At 46.5% G+C, this 18,782-nt stretch overlaps 2 protein-coding genes across 8 annotated transcripts in view; one reads left to right on the plus strand and one right to left on the minus strand.

Moving 5' to 3' along the window:
- mypn (myopalladin) overlaps nt 1-17,013 on the plus strand; it is a 30,300-nt gene extending 13,287 nt beyond the window's left edge. For 3 of the 7 annotated variants that reach the window (XM_023833751.2, XM_023833749.2, XM_023833750.2), the window contains 12 exons: nt 430-1,396; nt 3,765-4,400; nt 5,036-5,180; nt 7,178-7,249; nt 10,541-10,762; nt 10,849-10,998; nt 11,085-11,167; nt 11,467-11,596; nt 11,866-12,073; nt 12,399-12,564; nt 13,768-13,901; nt 15,035-17,013. In XM_023833751.2, the coding sequence (XP_023689519.2) occupies nt 430-1,396; nt 3,765-4,400; nt 5,036-5,180; nt 7,178-7,249; nt 10,541-10,762; nt 10,849-10,998; nt 11,085-11,167; nt 11,467-11,596; nt 11,866-12,073; nt 12,399-12,564; nt 13,768-13,901; nt 15,035-15,213 (3,092 nt within the window). In that variant the 3' untranslated portion in view covers nt 15,214-17,013. Of the gene's footprint in view, nt 1-429; nt 1,397-2,689; nt 3,061-3,764; nt 4,401-5,035; nt 5,181-7,177; nt 7,250-10,540; nt 10,763-10,848; nt 10,999-11,084; nt 11,168-11,466; nt 11,597-11,865; nt 12,074-12,398; nt 12,565-13,767; nt 13,902-15,034 lie in introns of those variants that run through there. The other 4 variants (XM_023833755.2, XM_023833752.2, XM_072709371.1 and 1 more) reach the window with 3 other exon arrangements.
- Nucleotides 17,014-18,075: 1,062 nt separating this feature from the next.
- Nucleotides 18,076-18,501, minus strand: atoh7 (atonal bHLH transcription factor 7). Its single transcript, XM_023833769.1, has one exon. The coding sequence runs from the start codon at nt 18,499-18,501 to the stop codon at nt 18,076-18,078; it is 426 nt and encodes a 141-aa protein (XP_023689537.1).
- Nucleotides 18,502-18,782: the final 281 nt, after the last annotated feature.

Consider the following 18,782-nt stretch of genomic DNA (forward strand, 5'->3'; position numbering starts at 1 on the left):
CTGCCAACTTTGGCCAGAGTGAGATTTTCATTTCAAAACAAGTCTGCACACACAAACGCGCACATTTACATGTATGTAACAGTTTTATTACCTGGTAAATAATCTGTAGGGATGTAGCTAATTTTAGGTTTAAAATGAAATAATACAGGTGTGTCGTGAGATTTGTAGCATGAGCGTGAGTCTGACAGTGTGTGTCACACCAGATCTGCCGACCCGGCATGTACTGTATGTAAGCAATCAAGCTCAAATTAAATTAGTGAAATCTGAGATATTGTGCATTTGTAAGGCACTTGCTGACATGGTCCTGTATGATCCGTTTACGTGACTTTGACATTAAATAGCAGAGGCTTGTATCTAAACTGAGGCGAATGGAACATGACAGGCTCACAGCTGGCATGCAGCCAACTCTGCTCATTTTCCCCTCATTAGGTTATGAAGACGGTGGCGGCAAAGACAGAGTCACTGTGCTGGCAGAATCCGCTCAGCGTGTCAGAACCGGACCCATATCTGCAGATTCCAGCAGCCTGAAGGTCCCTGCAGATGTAGCTCTGATGGGTCACAGCTCTGCGAGGGATGATGCTCTTACCTTCAGCACGATGGCCGTCACTGAAGGGACTGTTATTAATCAAAATGAGCCACACCCAGCAATCGGCAGCACCGACCCTTTTACTTTAAGCTTAAACTCAAGGTTGGAGGATGGGAATGTCAATCATAGCAAGCCCCTCCCCAGATTGGAGGACATGAATGTTAATCATAACAAGCCCCTCCCCCGATTGGAGGATATGAATGTCAATCATAACAAGCCCCTCCCCAAGTTGGAGGACATGAATGTCAATCATAACAAGCCCCTCCCCTGGCTGGAAGGCTCCCATACCCATCATAACGAGCTCCTCCCCAGGGCTGAGGGGGGGCTTCTTCACCACCACGACTCGCCATCCAGCTTCCTCTCGCCAGACGTCTTCAGTCAGCACACCCTGGCCCGTCCCGGCGAGCCCTTCTGCAAAAGCCTCCCACCCAGCTCTGTGGCTCTGGGCCTGAAGGCCAGGGCGGATGAAGCCCAGGGCAGCCAGGGACCACCCCGGCCGAGCGTCAGCCCCCCGGAGGCCGCCGCCGGCCCGAAGCCCAGACCACAGGCAGCCCCGACAGACCAGGCTGAACCCTGGCTCCCCCCCTCGGCTGCAGACGCCCCCAGCTCCTGCCTGAAGCCCCGGCTGCTGAACCAGAGCGAGTCGCGCACCAACTCGCGCACGGGCCTGCGAGTGCACTTCAAGCTGCCCGAGGACGAGCCGGACAGCCCCCCCCCAGAGGACCCCCTTCCTTCCCCAGAGGCGCCTGCAGACTCCTCGCCGACGACGCCTCGCAAAGAGCCCCCTGCGGTGCGGGCCAAGCCTAGACTGTGAGCAGCCGCCCCCCAGATTCCGCGCGGATGATTTAGACGTTAGTCTGCACTAGTCGCATCGAGAGGGGGGACATGTATGTGTAACTTCATGCTCATATTGAGCCATGAAACTGATAGGCTAATGATCTCATGTCATCCCGCTGAGGGTCGCAGTGACAGCTTGGGGGCGCTGTGCCTGTGAGACGCAGGTCGTTTTTCACCACTGGGCCCTTAAGTGACACCCTTAACCCCTAATTTCTCAGCAACTGGCTGAATATTGCTTTGGATACAAATGCCTTTTAAGGAAATTGTAATGTCGTGCAGGTTTTTCTCAATGACGTTCTCAAAGCAGTTGAGTAATATAATATAATATAGATATAGATATAGATATAGATATAGATATAGCAGCTGGATGCCCTAATAGCGGCATGGTGGAGCCTCGGGAGCCGCCTCCGGCATTTAAGTGGCCCTGTTATGCAGCCGCACGGCTGAGGTTCCCCCCCCCCAGCTGGTGCTGCTGCCTCACGCCGGAGCGTAGCACCAGCTTCAGGAGGGGAAGCTTTGCGAGGGGGGAGGGGGCACAGAGACCAGCCTCTCTCCAAAACCGCCTGCAGCTGCTGGGGCGTCTCGGTAAGTGCCTGACGGTTTCATTTGCTGCTTTCGACTTTGAACATGGCTACTCGCTAGGATTTTTTTCGACTTCCTGCTTTGTTTAGATTCGCTCCACTTATCCAAACATGTGACTGGCTGTAGGGTAGGCAATTCTGTATTATTTATTAGTGGATGGTGGCTTGGCATCTGGCATGCGTGAGATGCCATGTGACACGGACTGGTGACAGGGTGACATTGTTTGCGTTTACACTTATTTTGCAAAGGTGTATTGAGCATTAAGGGGATCAGGTCTTCAGTTAGAGCCTCATGCAGCTCCCCTTTGAAGCTATAGGGGGCGCTCTATGACAGCCATCCTGTCAGCGTGGACGGGATTTATGAAGGATTCTGTAATAATGTAAATAATGTGGCTGCTGCTTGCGAGGGCCGCTTGTCTCCCCTGGCATTCTGCCTTCTGAAGACTGTGCCTCCATGCCAAGGTGTACATAAACATCCAGAACCTTCCTTGCCTTATATGCCCAGAGGCTGGCGCTGGGTAGGTGGACAGCTTCAGCTCTGACGGCTCTGTGGGGCCCCTGAGACACAGCCAGTCAGCCTGGGGCCCCTGTTTGGCCCCCTGTGGCCACAGGATACAATCACAAGCTGCTGGGAGCTTCTACTTCTTAGCCACAGAAAGGTCCCCCCCCCCCCCCCGTGGGTAAATTTTGCAGTGGGCCCCCTCCGTCCCTCCACCTTCTCCTCTACTCTGAGTCCCTCCCCTTGGCCTCGGGCTGATTCTGCTTTTAAGGTCGAGGGACCATATTGATATACACGGTTAAAGCCTGCTTACTGTGCCGTGTCATGCGGCAGCCTTCCGCGGGAGAACATCGATAGCAAAGGACGATATTAAAATGTCTGAGAAGTAAAAGCTTGGGGCAGATTTAGTGACTTGGAATCGGCACGTGGGCAGATGGTTCCACAGTTTCCCCATAAATGACACCCCGTCACGCTGCATCTGAAATCAAGGTGATTTGCGATCATCATTTCACAGCATTCCAAAGTAGTTTGATTAAATTAGCACAAGCCGCAAACAGGTAAGACAGACCTGATCATGACTGACTTTTTGTAATTCTTGTATTGATATAAGATACTGCCTCAGTTTTTCTTTTTAAAGGTCCGTTTTAAATTTTCGTGAGACGAGAAGTAATTGTAACAAAATATATGGAAATATAGTCTGTTTTAGTTTAGCGTTAATCAGTTTAAGTGATATTAAATGTTGCTTAATTGTACACTCTTGTGGGAGAAGCATTTTATTAGTGTGATTCGATCGTTTGAGCAATAACTGAATGTGCATTTGTGTTTTCCTTCAATTCTTGACATTTCAAAATCTATTATTCTACTTTCTTTACTTTGGATTCCCGTGTGTATTTTGAAAAGAATTATCGTACAGTCTGAATTTTGACTACATTGCAGAAAACAAATTTATTCAGCCTTATAATCCTGTTGTTTGGAATATTCAAACTAGAATATGTGACGGCATTTGATGGTGTCTGTGACTCTGTGGTCTCATTTCTACTGTAACTGCAGTTGATGGTGTCTGTGACTCTGGGACTCATTTTGACCATGACTGGATTTGATGGTGTCTGTGACTCTGGGACTCATTTTGACCATGACTGGATTTGATGGTGTCAGTGTCTCTCTGGTCCCAGTTTGCCCATAACTACTTTGGGACTATGAGCGCCCTGGGCTGTGACCCTTGACCCCTGTCCGACTCACTGTTTACTTCCTGTCTCTGCAGGGACCCTGCCCAGCTTCAGATCCTCCATAACCAGGTTCTCCTCGAGCAAAAGCAGGACTCGGCCCCTCCGAGCGTCCCCGATCCCGCACCCTGTTCTCCCCCCTCCCACCATGAGCCTCGGCACGGCCCCGTGAACCTTCCCATCACCCAGGCGCCTGTGGCCCCCGGAGCCCCCCCCAGTGGAGCAAACATGGCACAAGGCTTCAGCTACACCAGGCCCAAGGAGTTCATTGCCGCCCAGACGCAGTCCCCGTCCCGGAGTCTGTGCACCACTGACTCCCCTGTGCCCATGCTCAATGCCCTGGCTGCACAGATCCAGCAGAAACTGCCTGTGAATTCCGGGCTCCCGCCTTTCTCCCCGACACCCAATCAGCACGCAATGTTCCCAAGGCAGTTTCCCACCCGGGTCCTGCAGCCCCCGTCCAGCCCACCAACGTTCCTACCCTCCCCTGTCCACAAGCCCCCCGCCCCAGCCATACGCGCCCAGTCTCCCCCCCAGGTGTCCTCGCCTACCTCAAGCTGCTCCAGTCCCAGCCCCATCCAGGACCCCGTGGCCTTCCTCAGCTCTGTGCTGCCCTCGCTGCCCACGTCCCCCCCCACCAATGAGATGGGGCTACCCAAGAGCGCCCCTGTCCTGTAAGTGGGTTATTGTTCCCCTATTGTTCCCTCTGATTGGTTGGTCCCGCCTCCCCTAGTTGCTTCCTCTACAATCTGATTGGTTATCCCTGAACTAATGAGGCTTGTTTCTGATCTCAAGGGCAAAATATCGGCATGGGCCAGTTGTGAAATAGGGCTTTGCAGACAAAACAGATTATCATAGAAACAAAATATCAATGCAGATTTATTCTGGAAACTTTATTCTGGAAAGTCCTAAATATACCATTGTTAAGGGTTTCAGAGCAAAAAACCAAATCAAGCTAAATTCATATAATTTAAGTTAGTGGTTAGTGGTTATAATGAGCTTCCATTAAATGTTTTAGTGGGATATCGGTTTAGTGATATCGAATTAAACTTTGGAATTAGCGGATATCGAAGCTAACGGATAGCTGTACCCATCACTGCAAATGCCCCCCCCTTCCTTTTTAGAACCGTGAGTAAAATTTGAGCTGTTGATTAAATTTGCATGGGGCAGGGGGGCGTTTCTGAGTGGTGGATGGTGCCAGTGGATCGATTGTCCCGTTTTCCCCCAGGCAAGTCCCCCCCCCAGTGTCTGGGCTCCTGTTGACCCAGCTGCTGTCTGGACACTGCTGTGTCCCCTCACCTGTCCCCAGGTCACCTCAGGGCCTGGTGCGGAAGCTGTCCAGACCAGCTCACCCTGTGTCAGATGACGACATCCGCGACGGCAAAGAGACCGTGATGAACGACCTGGAGAGGAAGCTGCGACTGCGGGAGCAACATGGTCGAAATGGGCAGCAGGTACGGGATGCGGATGCAGTGACAGCATGGACGCAGTGCACGCCCCGACACTGCACACCCCAGCACTGCACACCCCGACACTCACTTTACCTGTGACACTGTTTATACCATGAGTGGATGAATATACATGTGTGAGACCTTCCTGAGGGAACCTGGATACCTCTGGATTGTGACGATCCCTTTTGGGGTGGATTCTTATCATGTTCCTTCATTTATTACTGGAAAACTAAGGTCAGATACTGCTGTGGTTGTTGTTTTTCCCTGGTGCTCAGAACTTGTCCCACCCCCCCCCTCTCTTACACTTCTGTCTCTGACTGGCTACCAAGGCAACCAAAGAAATGACCCATAAGTCCTTTGTTCACTAAAACAGTATATAGGCACTCTCCATGGCCTCAGGCTGCGGCTTGGCGTTCTGGGCTTTCTGCTGCTCTGAAAGGCTGCTGGTGAACGGGGAGGTGCTGTGATGGATGTCACAGCATGAGCTTGGGGTCCCACAATCCCCGGGGCCATGCAGGCGCATGCTCGGCCCTGCTCGGCTCCCCCTGCTGGACAGCACATTTTCCTTGTGTGCTTTGCACGGGCACATTCGTAGAAGGAGCGGTTGCCATGGCGATGAAAACAGTGTTGCTACATGGTGATGTAATGCTTGCTCTTTGCTCTTTGTCCCCACGCGCTGGCATACAGATGCTGCACCAGCCTCGCCCTCTTTGTGCTGAGTATCAGCAGATGTGCTGAATGTGGCTCACAGATGAACTCATAGTAACAGACCTACATTTCAGGAGAATGTGTGTGTCTGAGGCAAGGGCCTTCATATAACTGATAGCTCTCTTTTGTGTATATATCCTCCTGAGACCCAAGGGAAAAAGTGTCCTTAAATTTTAGGTTATTTGTCTTTGGAGGAAATAAGACATCTTACAATTTAGATTTTTTCAAATTTATTTTTATTTTTAATTTCACAGCATGTCCTCTTTAGTGTACAACAGCAATAAATATGTTTCCTTACATCAGTGAAAAGATGCAAAAACAAAATGTCCACTACAATGGACATAAATGAATGGGTGGGGTCTCAGGAGGACATGCATGTGTCTAAATGTGTGTTGTTAAAAGAAATCTTTATAGACATTACAAGAAAATGCCTTTAATCAATAAGGCCGGTTCTGTCTTATTTTCTACTTCTATGAAATTTCCATCATCTTGTCCCTTATATTTTTTACTGACCATATCCATACGCATATTTATCATATTCAGATCCAGTTATTGTATATTGTATGTTTTTATGGACAATGTGCTGCCTTTTTATGGTGTGTGTGTGTGTGTTTGAGAGAGGGTGTGTGTGATCATGGGGAGCAAGAATGAGTGTGTGGGTGTCTGTCTGTGTTTATGCCTGTGTATGTTTGTGTCTGTGTGTGTGTGTGTGGGTGTGTGTGTGTGGGTGTCTGTCTGTGTTTATGCCTGTGTTTATGCCTGTGTGTGTTTGTGTCTGTGTGTGTGTGTGTGGGTGTGTGTGTGTGGGTGTCTGTCTGTGTTTATGCCTGTGTGTGTTTGTGTCTGTGTGTGTGTGTGTGGGTGTGTGTGTGTGGGTGTCTGTCTGTGTTTATGCCTGTGTGTGTTTGTGTCTGTGTGTGTGTGTTTGTGTCTGTGCGTGTGTGTGTGGGTGTCTGTCTGTGTTTATGCCTGTGTGTGTTTGTGTCTGTGTGTGTGTGTGTTTGTGTCTGTGTGTGTGTGTGTGGGTGTCTGTCTGTGTTTATGCCTGTGTGTGTTTGTGTCTGTGTGTGTGTGTGTGTTTGTGTCTGTGTGTGTGACTGTCTATGTATACACCTGTGTGTATCAGTGCCCTACTGTGGCTTTCTATGTATTTGCCTGTGTGCGTATTGGCGCCCTCCTGTAGCTGTCTGTGTACATGCCTGTGTGCGTATTGGCGCCCTCCTGTGGCTGTCTGTGTACATGCCTGTGTGTGCCTTGCTATTCATTGCCCATCCCATCATATCCCCTCATAGAGGCTGACTTATGAAGGGAAAGCCAGACTGCTTGGACCAAACAATCCTGCAGCTGTCATTAACTATGACGAGGTACCGGAATGTTCCCCCGACAGCGATGGCCTTGCTCACCTCACAATGGGCACAGCGTGTATTTTCACTGCTCAGGATTTGCTTAAAATGCTTCAGCTTCAATGCGTCACTGACTTTATTTATATCCTGCATGGATTCACACGGTTGAAATCTCGCTCACGTGCACGCACACACCTCACTCTAAGCAGGAAATGCACAGTGACCCAAGGCTCTCTCAGGCCTGGTCGTAGCCTCTGGACTGACCGAGTACACAGGTCTGATCTGATGTTACTAGGTGCAGGGACTTCCTGTTGGAAGGACTTCCTGTTGGGGAGACTTCCTGCTTGAGGGACTTCCTGTTGGGGAGACTTCCTGCTTGAGGGACTTCCTGTTGGGGAGACTTCCTGCTTGAGGGACTTCCTGTTGGGGAGATTTCCTGTTGTTAACTGTGCACTACCCCGAGCCTCAGAACTATAAAGCTGAAAGTTGAGTGAAGCCGCACATGTGGCTCAGTGGGGTAGGACTCGTGATCGGAAGGTCGCCGGTTCAAATCCCAGGGATGCCAGAGTGATTTCACCATCGGGCCCTTGGGCAAGGCCCTTAACCCTCCCCCCATCGCCCCAGGGTTTAGCTGATCCTGCATTCTCCATTCTACATCGCTTTGGATAAAAGCGTCTGAACATGTGTTACATGAGAGCTGTACCATCACACCGACAGCTTTTCCTGGTTCAGAAACGGCAGAGTGATTTTGATGGCAGTATGGAATCAAACACTGACCCGAGTATTAACGCTACTAAACGTAGCTAGGCTGTATGATGATGATGATTTGTGTATGATAATAATAGATACTCTGCACGTGAGAATGCAGGCTGGCGGTCGGTCAGCACTGGAGATGTTTGCCATGAGGACATTAACCAAGCGTTTCTACAGCATGTCAGACAAAAGGTTAAGAAACGCACAGAAATGAAAGGACTCCGTGCTCCGTGCATTGTGATTACGATGATCGTGGTAAAGCATGGATTTTAAATACAGCAATGAGAAGCAGTGTTTGCAGGATGTTACTCACTGTACAGGAGATCAGGGTCGCCAGATCACTGAAGGTTAAGTGGAGTTTCACCAAGACTGAACACAAACTAACATCACAATCCTTATGCCTTGAAAGATTAATACATTTCAGCCTGACTTTGAGCTAGAAATATCAATCTCTATTAATTAAGAGATGTCTACAATGTAGGATAATATGCTTTGTCTAATATCAGAGATGTGATTCTTTGTATATTTTGTGTGAAACAACCACAAGTTACTTAATGAATGATTGTCCTCAAACTGGAAAGGGGCCCTACAGTACTGTTTCTTCCTGATTTCACATCATCATCATCATGTTCTCCCTTTATGAGAAGAGCACAGTGAATGCATGAACAGCTGTCATCACCAGGGGGCAGCAGAGTGCTAGGATGCAATCACATCCCTGCTACCTGAATCATATATTTATTGTGTTCCTCTGGCTTGTGGGTTGTCACATAGCAAAGCTGTATTGTCATTATTGTTTTAAAATGCAAATACCTAGATTTTAGCACGTGAGCAGTATCACTTGCTTGTGTGGATAACACAAAATCAGTTATGGTAATGGGTTCCCAGTGTTTTCGAAGCCGGTGGTTTGACTTGCTTTATCGTGCTTTTTCAGGTGAGTTATGGGTTAAGAAGCCAGTCAATAAATCCACTCCTGGCATATGCTTTGTCTGTAGTTTCCCCCAGTGCACTGGGCACTGCCTTCCAGTGGAAACACCCCTCTCTTCTGTTCCTGAAGCACACCATGTTTATGCCTATTCTTGTCTGAACCTGTGGTGCTGTGGTCCTGGGACTGAGGAATCCAAAGAGCTTCTTTGGCATGATCTGCCTTGATTTGTCATTCCCTTTCCTACACACGAGCTCTCCCTTTAAAGTTGACAGGCATCGCTGGGCTCTGACCCCCCTTGAGGCAGTGGGGGTGTGTGTAGGGCTGTCGTACCAAAGCTCCATGCTCTGTCTGGGTCTCCTCCTTTCTGTGTGCAGCATGTTTCTCTTAGTGTTCATCCAGGGACCAAAAACATGTTGCCCAGGTTAATTGGTGTCTCTGAATTGCTCCTGGTGTGCATAGAAGTGTGATTAGATTAGATTAGATTAGATTAGACTCAACTTTATTGTCATTGTGCTGAGTACAGGTATAGAACCAATGAAATACAAATACAAATAGAAAAAACGAATAGAAAAAAACAATACATTACAAATAAATTATAGATGGATTATGAATATAATTGTACATTATGGTTCTGTGCAAAATATGCATGAGGTAGCTTGTGCCGTAAGGTGCAGACAGGATGTACAGTGTGCGTGATTGTGTGAGGAAATGTGACAAGATGCAGTGATACAAGTCTAAACTGCAGATGTACAGTGTGCGTGATTGTGTGAGGAAATGTGACAAGATGCAGTGATACAAGTCTAAACTGCAGATGTACAGTGTGCGTGATTGTGTGAGGAAATGTGACAAGATGCAGTGATACAAGTCTAAACTGCAGATGTACAGTGTGCGTGATTGTGTGAGGAAATGTGACAAGATGCAGTGATACAAGTCTAAACTGCAGATGTACAGTGTGCGTGATTGTGTGAGGAAATGTGACAAGATGCAGTGATACAAGTCTAAACTGCAGATGTACAGTGTGAGTGATTGTGTGAGGAAATGTGACAAGATGCAGTGATACAAGTCTAAACTGCAGATGTACAGTGTGCGTGATTGTGTGAGGAAATGTGACAAGATGCAGTGATACAAGTCTAAACTGCAGATGTACAGTGTGAGTGATTGTGTGAGGAAATGTGACAAGATGCAGTGATACAAGTCTAAACTGCAGATGTACAGTGTGCGTGATTGTGTGAGGAAATGTGACAAGATGCAGTGATACAAGTCTAAACTGCAGATGTACAGTGTGAGTGATTGTGTGAGGAAATGTGACAAGATGCAGTGATACAAGTCTAAACTGCAGATGTACAGTGTACAAAATGATTAGTAAGTGCAAACAAATGAGCAGTACAAACAAAATCAGTGTTCAGTCTAGGTCTCTGTAATGTATGGGTGGATAGTTGGAGCACTTCGAAGTCCGAATGGCACCATACTGAAATGGTACAGATAGTTTGGAGCACAGCTAACAACACAAAATAACTACAGTTTGCCTTATTTTCCTCATTTGTGTACAATATTATGCATAATATCCATAGTGTATGTTACGAATATATTTTCCCACAGCTTTCATATGAGTTAAGAGGTTGTGTCTTTCACAGGAGTACAAGGTATCCAACTTTGAACAGAGGCTCATGAGTGAGATCGAGTTCCGGCTAGAGCGAACGCCCGTCGAAGAGTCTGATGACGAGGTCCATCACGACGAGATCCCCACAGGCAAGTGCATTGCCCCCATATTCGACAAGAAGCTGAAGAACTTCCGGGCTATGGAGGGCGTCCCGGTGGCGTTCACCTGCAAAGTCGTGGGGATCCCCATTCCGAAGGTGACGTGCTGTGTCCTGCCCAATAGGGACAAATTGCTGTTGCTCTGCTTGCCTTGGTGAAACTCACAAGTGAAAACCTTCTTCAGGTCTATTGGTTTAAGGATGGAAAACAGATATTAAAGAAAAATGAACACTATAAGAGAGTGAGAGAGGGCGATGGCACCTGTTCCTTGCAAATTGAGGCTGTCACCAGTGATGACGATGGCAACTACACAGTTATGGCTGCTAACCCCCAGGTATTTGACACTTTCTTGCAGGGATGGGCAGGTTGGGTGGATTTCTGTGTTTGATCTGTTCTTTGGGGCTCTGCTCTATTCTACAGGGGAGGAGCAGTTGTTCTGGTCACCTGATTGTTCAGACTGGTCCAGTCCGGCGTCGACTCACACCGATGATTCATACTCAAAGGTATGAAATGGAGAAGCACATTCTTTGTTTGGTCTGTAAATTAAAAGCTGACCAACGTTTGATACTGTATACTTTAGTAGTAAAACAGAGTTTATGTAGCAAATCCTCTACCTCAGTGATGCTCATACTGTGGTACAGGCACAGCAGTGGTACTCAGTCATTTGTTACTGTGATTCAGGTCACTGTGATATTTCTTTCACTCATGTGGTATTTGGCTGCTTGGGTTTGATCCAGAGTGGTACCCGATCCAAAAAGTTTGAGAACCACTTCTGTACCTTATTCCCATGGCATCTTTGTAGAGTTAATTCCCGATCACAAGAAGTCGAGGAAGGTGAGCCCATACAAGAGAGGTTTTTTCAGCCTCACTTCCTGCAAGTCCCTGGCGACATGATGGCTCATGAAGGGAAACTCTGCAGGCTGGATTGCAAGGTATTTCAGATAAGTCCTCAGGGGAAGGTTGTCTTGATATTGTTTCCATCGCTGAAGATGCTTCTTAGTCTTAGATGTAAATGCTCCTCTAAATAAAACTTCTTGCAGAAGTTACCTTGGTAGATTCTGGAGTGCTCACTCCACACCGTATTTAGGATTGGAACCCAGCTTCCTTCAAGGACTTCATCTTGATAGACTTCATAAAAATGAAAGAGGACTAATCTGGCCGCTTGTGGAGGTTTGTGTTGACGGTCATGGCTTCTGCTCAGGTGAGTGGGTTACCAAACCCAGAGCTGATATGGCTTCGCAATGGGCGACCGATGGTGCCAGATCTGAGGCACAGGATGCTAGTTCGGGAGAACGGGGTCCATTCACTGCTCATCGACCCGCTGACGAAGGGCGACGCCGGCACCTTCACCTGCATTGCCACCAACAAGGCAGGACAGAATTCCTTCTCTCTGGAATTAACCGTTATGGGTAAGGCTTATCAAATCTGAGGGCATTTTAGTAGAATACTGTGGTGTTTCCCAAGCTGGTCCAGGGACCCCCCCCTCAGTCCCCATTTTTGCAGCCTCGCAGCTCAGAGCACACCGGTACCAGGTATTCAGTGTTCTTGATTGTTTGATTATTCAGTTCAGGTGCGCTGGGAGGGGGGGGGGGGGTCCCATGGACTGGGCTGGGAAACACTGGAATACAGTGTCATGTGTAGAATCGATGCATGAAGGACACCATGACTGATGCAAAATGTAACAATAAGGATGCAATTCAAAGATATAAGGAGGTTTGTGTGATCTTATTTTAGAGAAGGAAGTGAGGAAGGTCCCCATGTTCTTGGAGAGGTTCCAGAACATCGGCATTGCTGAGGGGATGCCGGTCAGACTGGAGTGCAGGGTGGCGGGCATGCCCCCCCCCGTCATTTACTGGAAGAAGGATAACGAAAGCATCCCCCCTAACAGGGAGAGGATGAGGTAAGAGCTGCTTCTACAGGAGGTTAGAGGAGACACACGTCGGCTGCTGCTATTTCTGATATTTCAGGACAGAATAACCATTTTCAGAGCAGAAAGAGGATTTGGCTGCAGCAAAGAGAGGAACCTGCTGCCACATAACAAATGTGGCTTCAGCCTGTTTTTAAAGCAGAGCCACATTTCCAGCATGATGCTGCGCACAGGAGGCCTGGTGAAGGTGCAGCCTTGGCAGGGAATCACCAGGGCGGAAGTGTGAAGTGGAAAAGGGCTTCATATGATTCCTAAAACATGTTTGCTTTTCGTTTGTCACCGTCGTCTCACTCTGTTGCTTTTCGTAGCAGATGTACAGCGACCTCTGGGCTCTCTGCTCTCTGTGCTCGCAAACTGCAGCTCTGCCATTTAGAGGGACCAGCGCCAGTCTGTTCACTTTAGGTTTTAACTCCATAACTAGGGATGCACAAACGCAGCATCTTATCGTAACGGTGCAAATGCATACTTATTTTATGAGTAAAATAAGTTAAAATTTCAGTGCATTATAACCTTTATATGCTAATGCTTACTGCACTCATGGTATAAAGGTTAAAATGCATGGTAATTATGACAAGCATTTGCAGATTGTGTCACTTTATTTGGCAAATGCACACTTGTGTACCAGTCATGTGTATCCCTGACTATAAGCATCCTATAAACCCTGCAAGTTAATTTCAGATACACACTTAGAAACTGGAAAAACATGGTGAATCACTTTGTCCAGTTTTACCTAGACTATGACCTAGACTCTCTATGAGACTTTAAAATGGTGGATACAGTGTGATCCTGTTGCAGTCTTCACTGGCACTGCATCGAGACACTGACTTTGTGAGACTTTCATCCTCCAGTGTGATCCTGTGGCATTCTTCACTGGCACTGCATCGAGGCACTGACTTTGTGAGACTTTCATCCTCCAGTGTGATCCTGTGGCATTCTTCACTGCCTCTGACAGGATTTTAACTGGCATTTTCTCAGACGACTTCAGTGACACAGTTATAGACTTACATCCTTACCTCAGGCCTCTCTTTCTGGTTTGCGCCATCTTGGTCATTTATTTACTTCAACTTTTGTCTTTTTTTTTTTTTTTTTAGTTTTTCTGTAATTTTTTTCCACACATTTTTGAGAACATTGCTTATATACAAACTCTAATTGAAGACGTTTATCTTTTGATCCCAGCATGCACCAGGATGCCACAGGATATGTTTGCCTGCTGATTCAGCCAACCAGGAAAGAGGATGCTGGTTGGTACACGGTATCAGCTAAAAATGAAGCAGGGATAGGCTCGTGCACAGCCAGGCTAGACATATATGGTAAGATATCAGATGCAGAGAGGATAGCAGTATTCATCATTTAATGTCTTTGCAAATGTACTCCCAGTGTTGGAGATAGGAATAATGATTCAAGATTAAAAACTGTTACATTCAGTCACTGGAGCTGTGTGATTATATAACATAGTCGTAACCAAAAATAACTTCAATATCAGGATCTTCAAGTATGTTTTTTACAAGCACTGAAAAACAAATTGTGTTGAAAATGATAAAGGTCCCTAGCGAGTCTCTCCGCCTCGTTCCTGAACATCTTCTGGGACTTCCGTCAATCATAAACATCGTCATGACAACCACCTAGCTGTGTGGTCTAAATTGAACGGTGGTAATGGAAGCAGATATCGGCACAGAGTTTTATTGAAATCTGTAGCTGCACTAAAATACTGCATTTCACGTGGAGCATCGCAAGAGTCAGACCTGCTCTTCATGCATTTGCTGTTTTCAACACAATTTATTTTCACTCTTGCAGTTATTCGAAACATTACATCAAGCTCTAGGATTATTGAGTTCAGGTCTTAAGCGTAGGGCGCCAGGGAGCTCCAGGGAGCTCCTCTTCTTTCCCTCTTGCTGTGTGGAGTGTGACCTTTCCCTGGTCTGCTACTAGGATACTAAGTGAGGACTCTTCATACTTCATGTTTCCTGGTAGTAAAGTGCCCCCCCCCCAGCCCCACCTTACCATATTAAACACCTTCAGGCCCCTTTTCTGCCCCCCCACCCTTCTGTTAAATCACTGTAGCTCCCTTGCATGGCAAAGGAACCTGCCTGCAGACAGGCAGACGCAGACGTACACGCGCATGCATGCCCACCCACCCAGCAGCGGCACTGTCTTAACAGCCCTCTCTACGAGGGGCGGCTAACACCTTCCGGAACTTTCCGCAGGGATGCCGGGTGCGGGAAAGGCTCTAATCTCACTGTCTCAGCCTCTTCTTCAGCTCCATAACTGCAGCCCTGGTTCTGGCCGCTGCTCGTCCTAAAGGCTTTGTCTTGTCAGACTGCCCTGACCTCTCATCCCCTCCCCCTGCTTCTCTAACGTCTCCTGAAGACCCCTGTCTCCCCCCCCCCCCCCCCCGGTGCTGACGCCCTCCACTTCCCTCTGTGTCCCTGTCTCCCTTCTGCAGCCCAGTGGCACCAGCAGATCCCGCCCCCCATGAGGAAAGCCCGCCCCCCGAGTAGCCGCTACGCCGCCCTGGTTGGCCAGGGCCTTGACGTCATGTCCGCCTTCCCCAACGCAGACAACAGCCCCATCCTGTTCTCCAGCTCGCCCGTGGAAGCGGCCCTGGAGAGTGAGGAGCTGTAGAAGGCCAGACAGCAGGAGGTCCCTGTAATCTGCAGCTCCTCTGACCCCCCCTCAATCCAATCTGCCCCCCCCCCATCCTGGCCTACATCTTGGTAAAAGCATATGCAGCATCATTGCCAGAAGGGCTGTGTGTTAAATATTTTGTTGTTGTTTCTTCCACTCTCTCCTACCCTGGGACCCTGAGTTATTAATCATCAGTAGCTGAGCCGAATCTGCACCTTTCTGACTGAAGAAGCATTTAATGTTCACAGTGGGGCACATTTTTCAGATCAAATGAAATCTTTACATACATCAAATGGTGCACATTTCGCTCTTGATAAATCAGGCCCAGGGTTCAACAAGTGAAATGGTTCTCTGTTCATTCTCTGTCCACTTTCTCTGATTTTGTGGCTATAATGGTTTTTATCTTGCTTTTACAGCTTAAGTTCTTTACAAGATTTTTGTTTTGTCTAGTTAACGGTAGAAATGTGTCCTAACAGTTACTGATAGCAGCAAGCAAAGTACACAAAACTCTAGCTATATTAATCTTATCTGTGAGATTAGGCTTGCCACTCAAAATGCTGCAAACATCATTAAATCTATTTTATTTACGGAGTGGATTAAAAATCATGTGAAGGTGTTACCATATTAAAATATTAAAAGATTAAGTCAATTATACTTAGAATACTGACCCAGTTTTACTTAGAATACTGATTCAGTTACACTTAGAATATTGACTCAAGTATACTTAAAATACTGACTCGGTTTTATTAGAATATTGACTCACTTGGAATATTGACTCAGTTATACTCAGAATACTGACTCAGTTATACTCAGAATACTGACTCAGTTATACTCAGAATACTAACTAAGTTACACATAGAATATCGATTCATTTATACTTGGAATACTGAGTCAGTTTTATTAGAATACTGACTCACTTAGAATACTGCCTCAGTTATACTCAGAATACTGACTCAGTTATACTCAGAATACTAACTCAGTTACACATAGAATATCGATTCATTTATACTTGGAATACTGAGTCAGTTTTATTAGAATACTGACTCACTTAGAATACTGACTCAGTTATACTCAGAATACTGACTCAGTTATACTAATCGCCAGCCACAGGCATGATTCAGCTAAGAAGCCAATCAGGGGAACGCACAGACATTAGCACCTACTCATTTAGACACCTGATTACGGGTGTGTGCAGGTTGTGAAACAGTGATCCAGTGATTGCCAATACAGCAGTGAGATGATTGTAATTCACTGATCGCTTTCACTCTTGCATGAAATACTTCTGAAATTATTTTCTCTTGTCTGTTTTTGCCTGTAGTTCCAGCTCTGACCTGGTTAGAGGGCAGGGCGCATGTACATTAGGTCTTTCTCGCTGAGTTTCAGGTGTGATCTCTTGCTGCTCTTTCATGTGTGTAGATATGAATCCAATCCCAAATGTTCTACTTAAAGTTTTTACTTGGACTGTTTATCACAGTTTTTCACAGTGCTTTCAAAGACTTGTGTCTATGGTCTGATATCCTGCAGTTTTGTAAACTATATTTTAGCACATTGATTTAAATATAAAACATAAACAAGGCATCAGTTAGAGGGAGGAACTTTAACTCTTTTTAAATATACACACATTTTGTGATGCATTATGATGACAGCGGCTGGATCAATGCAAATATTTAATTGTAAAGTTGCACCAAACCAAACACTTTTACTGTGAATAAAGTTATTGTATTTATTCAAACAAATTCAAATGTTATTTTCATATGTTACAGCATATCACAATATACTTGTGTTTGTATACATGTACTTCTGTACTTTGTGTGTTTTTCTTTATTTAAATAATCTCTTTTAAAGGCTTTCTGACTCAATCAGCTCATTCATCTTCCGAACAGCTCAATCACAAACTGGTGATTTTACAGCTATTTTGAAGTTTTTGGTACCTAGATATTAATATATTGTTGGAGATTTTGGCTCAGTCTACTTTCATCATTAGGATACATTCTTGGACACGCCCAGTATGGTTCTAATGTATGGCGGGTTTTTACTTAGCAGTTTAATAGAAATTGCATTTCTTTTTCAATGTAATGAAATAGAAATGCAATGGATGAAACATTATAACATATTAATAAAAAAAAATATCCCTTCTGTGAATGAAGGTGCAGCCAAGATAATATCAAATGCAGATTCTGCCATCACACCTTGGGATGCTGCTGTGAAGATAATGGTTTCATCACAGAGGTGTGAGTTTGCAGGCTTACAGCTTACAACAGGGAGGATGTTACCGTTCAAGTGTCTTTTCTGGAGGCTGAAAAATGTAAGAATTGCGGCGTCTGGGTGACATTGTTAGCAAAGTCACGCGGTAGTTTTTGTTTGTTTCAAAAGGCTGAAGACTTTATTTTCTGCAGTACAATACAAAAATAAACACAGTGAGAGTTTTCCCTGAAAACACACTTTTATAAATGAAATAGTGATATTACACATTTATAGGTCAGCTAGGACAAGTTAGGCTAACAGTAGAATCTATATTTTACAAATTTAAAGTTGAAAAATAAAAACAAATCTGATCCCTCTGTTAAGGTTCATTTTGGTATTGATTTGATTAGGAAGTCATAGGAAGTGTGATTTTTCAGTTCTTCACTGGATTTTCTTTTCCCAAAAAACAAGCTGACTTTCGTTTTGACAGATACATCTGTATTTGTAGGGACTTTTACACTTTGTGAAATTCAAGCACTCAGATTGATACAGATGACTAATGAAACAACGCTTGGTACAAAAGTATTTACCAGTCCTGAAGTGGAAGAGTAGGCCCCCACTTGCTCCCAAAGGCACGATTAGCGTCCCAGTTAGCGCCCCAGTTAGCGTCCCAGCCTAGCCACTGATATAGAAGCCATCGCACTGGTAGGCATAAGCAGAGTAGATGCATTCACTCCTTTCGCCTCTAGGGGAGCTGTTCCCTGTGTAGTGGGCACCATGTTCTGGCTGCTGGTTCTCTATGTGCTGCCCCAGCCGGAGCTGAGGGGCCCCACGGCCCCGAGGCTCTGTCAGGATGCGACTGAGGGCCAGGATGTAGCTCAGCGCCATCTGCAGCGTCTCGTACTTGGAGAGCTTCTTGTCCTGGCCCCAGCGTGGTACCACCCCGCGGAGCTGCTCAAAGGCCGAGTTGAGGCCCAGCATGCGTTTTCTTTCCCGCGCATTAGCGGCGATCCTCCTGCGGGTGGCGCTATGGCCTTCCTGCGCACCCTTGGGCTCAGACTCGGACCTGCAGCTGGCATCGTTGGGCTGGTACGATTTCATGTTTTCAGCTGTGGGTTCTGGGACCTTCCAGAAGATTTACGAATTCTCCAGGTTCAAACTTTTAAGTAGGTATGTCTTGACTGAATTAAAAATGACAAACAATTGGCTTCCTTGAAATAATCTCGCCCAGACTTCCCAGTTCCAGCTCTGATTCTCCCCCAGACTTCCCAGTTCCAGCTCTGATTCTCCAGTAGACTTCCCAGTTCCAGCTCCGATTCTCCTCCAGACTTCCCAGTTCCAATTTTGATTCTCCCCCAGACTTCCCAGTTCCAGCTCCGATT

Source organism: Paramormyrops kingsleyae, chromosome 3 (assembly GCF_048594095.1).
Source record: "Paramormyrops kingsleyae isolate MSU_618 chromosome 3, PKINGS_0.4, whole genome shotgun sequence".
NCBI lineage: Eukaryota > Metazoa > Chordata > Actinopteri > Osteoglossiformes > Mormyridae > Paramormyrops > Paramormyrops kingsleyae.